At 44.7% G+C, this 8723-nt stretch overlaps 1 protein-coding gene across 2 annotated transcripts; it reads left to right on the forward strand.

The window, feature by feature from the left end:
• The first annotated feature begins 1226 nt into the window (after positions 1-1226).
• On the forward strand, positions 1227-4426 carry ZBTB12 (zinc finger and BTB domain containing 12). 2 transcript variants are annotated; one of them, XM_029285758.1, is made up of 3 exons: positions 1227-1723; positions 3403-3596; positions 3711-4426. In XM_029285758.1, the coding sequence occupies exons 1-3, from the start codon at positions 1227-1229 to the stop codon at positions 4424-4426; spliced, it is 1407 nt and encodes a 468-aa protein (XP_029141591.1). The 2 variants fall into 2 exon arrangements, with proteins under 2 accessions (XP_029141591.1, XP_015679813.1); XM_015824327.1 differs by having other exon boundaries at positions 3403-4426.
• Positions 4427-8723: the final 4297 nt, after the last annotated feature.

The following is an 8723-nucleotide window of genomic DNA, read 5'->3' on the forward strand; positions in this document are numbered from 1 at the left end:
CGAGCTGAGCAAACGGGCCTACGTGCGTGCTTCCCTTTTTTCTGTATGGGTATATGCGGTATTCATCCTGCAGAAAATGCATAGAAGTCGAAAAATGACTTAATGGTACAATAATCAAAAAATGCAATGTAGGCATTGATTATTTTGCAAGGGAAGCCCAGATCTAGAGATGATATTGCAAGCCCTGAGCTAAAGAGCAGAATATTAGTTAAAGAGCTAAAGAGCAGAATATCATTCCATTAACCTCCCAAGCCAAAAATCGAATCTTGATGTGTTGTGTGAACCAGGATGGAAACTGTGTTTGAGGCCACAATAACTCTTAGCTTTGTGGAACAAAAATGCTTAATCTGTTTGGCTTTTTCCCCCTCCCTCCCATATTCCTGCATTACCTGATTGATAAAGCAGTCTGAAGATTGAGATATCATTGAAGCTTAAGGAAATGCTGAGTTCATACATCATACTAAACTAGAGTTGCTGGTATTTGGACTGCAGAGCACCACCCAACAGAGCAGATGGCAGCAGGGACCAATTTTATTTGCCAGGGTTTTTTGCAGCTGTCGTAGTGGTGGTTTGGAGTTTTGCAATACAGATAGGTCAACTGTAGATTTAGAAATTTAGAACATTTCTGTAATAGTTTGTAAAACTGTAATGTATAGCTTAGTAAATGGTGTGAAACAAGCAAACTTACATCGGAGATATGTTTCAATTTCAATCACAATTTAGGGTACAGATGCTTATTATCTGCCCTTTAAAAAAGGAGTAAAAGGTTTAGGATGGGTATATATCTCATGCCAAGCTATGAAACCTTAGGTTATAAGCCACAAAGGCTGGTTTCAAAACAATATACCTAGCTAAAGCCAAACAAACCATCCTCTGACATAACACTGTGTAAACTCGGCCAACATTATGCATTTTGTTCTTCATTTAGTTTCCATCATTTCAATTAGAGGGTGATTAGTTGGGTAGGATTTGCCTGCTTGGTTCATAAAACTTACTAATCTCAAACTGGATAAATCAGATTTTGTACCTTGTGTGAAGCCTTGGTGGTATGAGGGGGGGGTAGCACTTTGTCTAAAGTGATATTATTTAAAGTCTTAAACCCTGTGTCATCTTCATCTCCTTTTTTTCCCCCAGTGTCTGTTTTCTTTGACCCTGAACCCTCAGCCTCTTCTGTTCTTCCTCCCCCTGTGGAAGTTGGCACTCTTTTCCACCTCGCAAGAGCCAAAATGGCATCTGGCGTGGAGCTCCTTCGCTTTCAGCTGCCTGGCCACGAGGCAGCCACCTTGCGCAACATGAACCAGCTACGCTTTGAGGAGCGTTTTTGTGACGTCACTATCGTGGCGGACAGCCTCAAGTTCCGCGGCCACAAAGTCATCCTGGCGGCCTGTTCCCCGTTCCTGAGAGATCAGTTCCTGCTCAACCCTTCTTCCGAGCTCCAAGTTTCCCTCATGCACAGCGCCAAGATTGTAGCCGACCTGCTTCTCTCTTGCTACACTGGAGCACTCGAGTTTGCCGTCAGGGACATTGTGAACTATCTGACCGCTGCCAGCTACCTCCAGATGGAGCACGTGGTGGAGAAATGTCGTAATGCCCTGTCCCAGTTCATCGAACCCAAGATCAACCTCAAGGAAGAAACGGCCAAATTTGGAGGCTACCGGAAATTCAAGTCTTCCAGTGTTGTGGGTTGCTCTACCTCATCTAATAAAGTGCACTCACGCAAGAGGTTTGCTGAATAATCCCTCAGTCTTGCCATTACTTGTACAAAAAAAGTTATTAGCCTCTTCGGGTGCCCCCTTCCCCACAAGTTTTGAGTTCCTTCCTAAAAGAAAAAAAACCATCCATGGAAAGAACCAACTTGCTTGGTCACTTAGAGGTGTTTCTTACTCACCACAGGTGACCAATGCAAGCTATCCAAAATTGTTATTAGTGGTATTTCTTTAACTGTGTGCTATAAAGAATATATTGGCTAAGCAAGGTAATAGCACCATGTCTGGGTAGCCAAAGCAATGATAGCTTTCTGTTTCAGTCAATGCCTATCCTGCGTAATTAATTTGATTAAAAGACAGATGTTTATTTTACATGCTCAGAGTTGCATAAATATTCAGTAAAGCTTGGGAGTTCCCAAGATTTAATCAGAATAACAGAGTTGGAAGGGACTTTGGAGGTCTTCTAGTCCAACCCCCTGCACAAGCTTTCCAGACAAAAGATTGTCCAGTCTCTTCTTAAAAACCTCCAGTGATGGAGCCCCACCACAATTTCTGAAGGCAAGCTATTCCACGGGTTTATTGTTCTCACTGTTGGGAAATTTCTCCTTAGTTCTAGGTTGGTTCTCTCCTTGATTAGTTTCCATCACAACAAGTTGTAATATGTCCCCCTACAACCACGTGTCCACATTTTGGGCACTCGGCAAGCAGTCTGCGTTTACCACTGTTTGCAGCGTCCCACAGTCAGTGGAAAAGTTCTGTCAGAAAGGAAATTGAGAGAAAAAAAATGTATTTGCTTAAACTCTGAAGGTAAAGAGCATGCAGAAGAATTCAAGTCAGGGACTGGTGTTTCTTAAGAGTACATGCATCACTTAGATAGCAACACCCCAATGCACTTGTGTGCTCAGACACATACACAAGCTATGTGTGTACTTAGGAACCATCTATAGAGTTTAGCAATACCTAGTTACTGGTTTCTACATTTAAGCTCAACTGTCAACTAGAGACTGGCAGATTGAAGGCAGTGGCTAGATTGCATAAATAAGTAAGCAAGCAAATGTGTGGGGGGAAAAACAACATTTGGGGAGCATTTCTTTTAAGTAGAATTTGATGAAGAGAGTTAATGGTTTTGAGGGAGAATAGTTTATAGGGTCCAGTCTACTTTCTGACTTGGACCTCAGCACACCATTCAGTAGCCAAGTGACTTTTAGCTCAAACCTAGTTGTCTTTCCCTCAGTTTATATTTATATAGGAGCAAATAGTCCACAGGGCCAAATAATAGTGAAAAGTTGTATATTGCTTTGAAAGGACCTATTATCTCAGGTTCCTTGCCATCTTCTGGTCCTGGTTGATGCTACATCTTGCTTTTCTGATGAACTGCCTCTTTCATCAGCTTTCATGAAAAGCAAACCCATAATATATGAATGTTGATTCAGATCTTCCTTTTGGGATGTATTGTCAAGGAGTAACCTCCAACTAGCTAAGAAGGTCTGTGGTTTAGTGGAAGGTGGCACATTCAGTTCTCCACTTGGCTGTACTGAGAAGAACTGCCTGTCTCTAAAGATGGATAGAGCTAATTAGACTTGAGAGTATTGGCTTGCAACAATGAACCAATCGTCTGATTCCTTGTAAGACAGTGGCATTACCCATGCCTCATACTTTCTCTCTAATGTTCTAAATGTATTCTTGTGGTTGATAGGTCCATTCAGCGGCCCGTTAAGCTGGAATTCCCACTGGAAGAAGAGTTGGAGATGAAAGCAGAAGAAGAGGAGGAGGAACAGGAGGAGGATTTTGGGTATGAAGATTCTGTCTCTGATATCTGCATTGTGAAGATTGAATCGGCCATGGAAGTAGCCCAGCGGCAGAAGAAGCAACAGCAGCAGATGGGCACCAGCTGGAGCAAAGACACATCACCCCAGCAAAGTTGGAACAAGGAAAGTTCACCACAGCAAGCTTGGGACAAAGAATTATCTCCTCCACCCGGGTGGAACAAAGCTGAATCCGGAGACCAGGAAGAACCTCAAGTCAACTCTACAGTGGCAGAAGCCATTGAGTCTTCGCCAGAATCTACACCAGAGAAACCTCAGCACGGTGTGGTAAAGGCCTCCTATAGCCTCTCTGAGGATGATGTAGGCAAAGGCCTCCTGATCATCCCTGGGGGAGGCTACTTGGAGGAGACCAGCGAGGCGGCAGCCGTTGCCGCCGAGTGCCAGAGCAGCAGCGGTGGGATGGGGCTGGTACTCGCAGGACTGAGTGGCCGTCCCTTCTCCACCTTTCCCGTGGTCGGGAGAGGTGGCAGTTCAGGAACCCTTGGGGGAGGTAGCGGGATCTCAAGAATCATCTGTTGCACCAAGTGCGAGGAGGTCTTCCAGGGGGTGGAGAAGCTGGTCTTCCACATGCGGGCCCATCACTTCATTTTCATGTGCCCTCGGTGTGGCAAGCAGTTCAACCACAGCAGCAACCTCAACCGGCATATGAATGTTCACCGTGGGGTGAAATCCCATTCCTGCACCATCTGCGGGAAGTGCTTCACCCAGAAGTCCACGCTGCATGATCACATGAACCTCCACAGTGGCGAGAGGCCCTACCGCTGCTCTTACTGCGACGTGCGCTTTGCCCACAAGCCCGCCATTCGCCGCCACCTCAAGGAACAGCACGGCAAGACCACGGCGGAGAACGTCATGGAGGCCAGCGTGACCGAAATCAACGTCCTCATACGTTGAAGGAGGAAGTCGGGTAGCGCTGGGAAGTGGAATGGGGGGACTCCTGAGCTCTGAGGGAGGGACGTGGGCTGTAGGGATTAGATGTAGGGGTAACGAGCCAGGATCCCCGAGTTTTGTGGGATAGGATTAGTGCTAGTGTGGTAGAGGGTGGAAGCCCTGGATTCTTTGGACGGGTGTGGGAAGGGCCTAGTGGATTAGCAGAGTAGACCGTACATGAAGTGAAGCTCCTGGATAGTCTGGGAAATGAAAGGGATCTAATTAGTTCGAACAGAAGGTGATAGGAGATGGGATTCCTGGGATCTGTCCTCATCCAACACCCCGGAAATCAAGCTCAGGATCCAAAAAGCTCTTGACAGACTTGAACAATGGGGCCTGTCCAACAACAAGAAATTTAATGTGGAGAAGAACATGGTTTTACACCTGGGCAGGAAAAACCAAAGGTACAAGTACAGATTAGGCGGAATCTGGCTCAAAAACAGTAACTGTGAGAGAAACCTTGGAGTCCTAGTGGACGATCACTTAAACATGAGCCAGCAGTGTGCGGCAGCAGCCAAAAAAAGCTGATGCAATCCTTGGCTGTATAAACAGAGACATAGCATCAAAATCACGTGAAATATTAGTACTGCTTTATAAAGCCTTAGTAAGACCACACCTGGAATGCTGCATCCAGTGTTGGTCACCACATTACAAAAAAGATGTTGCAACTTTGGGAAAAGTTGATTAAAGATGATTAAAGGCCTGGAGACTAAAACATGTGTAGAACAGTTGCAGGATTTGGGTTTGGCTAGTCTAGAGAAAAGAAGGACAAGGGGGGACATGATAGCAGTATTGCAGTATTTGAGAGAGGCTGCCACAAAGAGGAAGGGGTCAGTTTATTTTCCAGAGCACCAGAAGGCAAGACAAGAAACAACGGATGGTAACTAATCAAGGAGAGAAACAACCTGCAGTCAAGGAGAAACTTCTTAACAGTGAGGACAATTAACCAGTGGAACAGCTTGCCTTCAGATATGGGTGCTTCATCACTGGGAGGTTTTTAAGTAGAGATTGGACAGTCACTTGTCTGAAATGGTATAGGGGCTCCTGCTTGAGCAGGGGGCTAGACTAGAAGACCTCCAAGTTCCCTCCCAGCTCTGTTGTGATTGAAATCCCTCACAGGATCCTTGTGGCCCTTTATATATATATAAAAAAGGCTACCTCTTTTACAGCCTAACTCTATCCAGAGTTTGTTCAGATGTTTTATGGCAGTGGGCAGGGCTGCTTTCCAAGTAGGTATGGTAGGATTGTGGCTATGGGTTGTTAGAAGAGGGGAATGTCACTTGAGATACCTCCTTTTTCCCTAGTGAGATGGATGAGACCTGGCACTATCTCAGCCAAAGAAACTGAGGGGAAAAAAACCTTAAGCAGTATGGCATAGAGGAGATTAATCTCCATCGATGTTAAGATACAGTTGGTACATACTGCCAGCCTTCTGTGGCCTTGGACCTTCTCTCTGATCTTGTCACCAGCCACAAGAACAGCTCAACAAAGACCGCACAGATGAGGCTTTAGGACTTCTGAAACCTTTGAGAACCTGAAAACTGGAAGGAAAGTTGACAGCCACCTACACCTCACCAGTGACACTTACTTGCTGAGATTGACGTCATTTGGGCAAAGAAAGTCTCTACTGTGACGTTTGATGGGAACAGCCGCTTAATGCAATTTTATCCAGGTATTTAAAAAAGGCAATAATTCTACAGGAAATGGCAGAGGAGCGAGGGATCTGCTGGAGGAAGTAGCAGGCCCAGTTCTTCTCCGCTCCTCCTTCATCGTTGTATCGCAGAAATACACACTTCATCCTCCTGAGACATCTTGGTAAGAGCAACAGCCAACATGAAGTTCTTCGACCACGTGGCTGTGAATATAAGCTTAGAGTATGGTAGTCAAGATGGAGACCTGGCCTTTGAAGGCTTTGTTGGCCTTTTTTGCTGACCAACAGAGGCAAAACAAAGAAGTTCTTTGGTAACTTGCTGTTGTCATATAATTTGGCTTTTCTAGACAGGGCATTGGTTTATTATGAGCATGGTGGGAACAGATGTTCTGGAGAATGTAGAGCATTGTCTTACAAAACGACAAGCACAGTATTTTTCTTCTTTTATTAAGAATCAGTAATAATATGGAAGAAAACAGGCAGATATTGGGCTCAGTGCTATTCACATTACAAAATGCTATTTAATAGGATAGTGACCATATATACCATGATAGAAAATGAAGTTTTTAACTGTCTAGAACAGTGGTTCTCAACCTTTTTAATGCTGCGACCCCAACCGGTCGTAAGTCGAGGACTAAACCGGTCATAAGTCGAGGACTACCCAACCGGTCATAAGTCGAGGACTTTCCCTGCCTGGGAGCGCTGCGCATGCGTGGTTCCGCCCCCTGCGCCGGCCGAGGCGTAGCTGGAAAGCGGCAGAGACGGAGCAGGCCGACCACCAGCTGGCCCAGCCCAAGGGAGGTAAGGCACTCGCCGGAAAAGGGGGAAAAAATGGCGGACAGCTTTGCTTGGCGACCCCCGTGAAATGGTCGATCGACCCCAAATGGGGTCCCGACCCACAGGTTGAGAACCACTGGTCTAGAAAACTCAAGCAAATTTGATCAGATTGTTTAAAGACGTTCTTCTTTCTTTATTAAGAACTAATTCAGATGTTGCTAAAGAATTAAGGCCTTGCAAATTGATTTTGATCCCTGGTGCTTTCATGATCATACCTATGCCCTTTTTTTCTTGGCAACAGTGTGAAACTTGCTTCTTGTTGCCTTCTTTCGGGATGTTTCTTTTCCCTCCCCACCCCCCACCCCCCCAAAAAAAATCCTACAGTTCTGGAATTTTTCTAGTGGTCCCATCCAAGTACTAAGCTGGCTTTGTTTTCTAAAATCAGCTGACGTCTCTTTTTCAGAGCAGGGAAATTAAACATCCTCAGTGGTAGATTTGGTATAGATTTATCCTTCCAGTGTTGCATAATAATTATTTGGCTACTTTTCCATTCATGAAATTGCCATAAATAAGGTTCTATTTGCATATTGTGCTAAGCAGGAGATGACCAAACCATAGCTGACAGTTCTGACAACTCGCTAAGCCTAAGCAATCCCTACAATTTGTGACTCTTGGCAGAAAGTTTTGGAAGCATCCTTACAGAAACGGTGAATACTTCATGCTTAAAATTAATCAACATGCCAATCTTTGAAAAGCTGGATTTTGCAATCTGTAGAGATGGGGAAATTCGATGAAACAGGGCTGTAGGATAAGAAATGTCTCAAGTATAGAATCTTAAGTCTTGCTTGTTGGAAAGCTAGTTATGGCTTTTGGGATGCTGCCCATGCACTTTCAAAAATCTGTCAATTATCTTGAGGGCTAGGGGGAAAAAACCCTTTTAAAACAACCCAACTGGGAATTGAAATGTTATGGATTGCTGTATTGTATATTCAGTAGTGAAAAGGGCAATACCTACATTGAATCACATGCTGGAATGGCTGCCACAAGCAGCAGTGGGGAATTTTTCTCTTTAAGATGACAAAAGACTTTGATCCCATGGACCCTAACTAGTTTTTTTTTTCCCCCTTTTATTTTGTTCTTAAAAAAAATAAATAAAACTGACCATAATACTGGTGCTTTTGCTCTTGACTGGATTTCATTGGGGAAGGGAACAAAGATTTCAGCTGCTGTTGCTAGACATCCTTTCGACTCCCAAATTTCAAGAGGAGAATTGATTTGGCAGATCTGTTGGACTTCAGTTTGCAGAATCACCCATTCACACATGAACCATGGTTTGTCAAATGAAGCCCAACTAAACCTGCCAAGCCAAAGCCAGATCAACTTCAGAAAGGCTTACTTGCCCAGTTGTTTAGGAAATGAAGGGCCTTATGTGCCCCCTTGCCACCTACCACAGGTGCTTGCTCACAGGTGGGCATTTTTGCAATGGAAGCAGTCTTGTGAATTCTGCATCCCAAATGTTGCCCTGCCAGCAAGCATTAATAAGGGGTCTGTGGTTATTCAGTAGATTCCCCCCACCCTTGGAGCGTACCACAGATATAAAGAAAGCAAGCTGGCAAATGAATTCATTGATTATATTACCTAGTAGGGTAATGAGACGTCTGCAAGCAAACAGCCAAACTCAGTACCATACCAAGGATCTCACAAATCTGATTCTGTTCCCCCTGGATCTTTTTTTTCTCTGCCTTTTGCCCCTATTTTTTTTTTTTAATAACTTCTTTATCCTCAGTGCCGGAGGCTCGCGGCAGAGCAGCCGCTCCAAATATACTCTTGTGA

Source organism: Protobothrops mucrosquamatus, unplaced genomic scaffold (assembly GCF_001527695.2).
Source record: "Protobothrops mucrosquamatus isolate PMUCROS unplaced genomic scaffold, P.Mucros_1.0 scaffold2204, whole genome shotgun sequence".
In the NCBI taxonomy this organism is placed as follows: domain Eukaryota; kingdom Metazoa; phylum Chordata; class Lepidosauria; order Squamata; family Viperidae; genus Protobothrops; species Protobothrops mucrosquamatus.

Bases quoted from the DNA above. Each gene is read 5' to 3' on its own strand.
- ZBTB12 (XM_015824327.1), top strand. From the start codon at position 1,227: ATGGCATCTGGCGTGGAGCTCCTTCGCTTTCAGCTGCCTGGCCACGAG. The intron at 1,724-3,402 runs GTTTGCTGAATA...TGTGGTTGATAG, and splicing joins AAAGTGCACTCACGCAAGAG to GTCCATTCAGCGGCCCGTTA.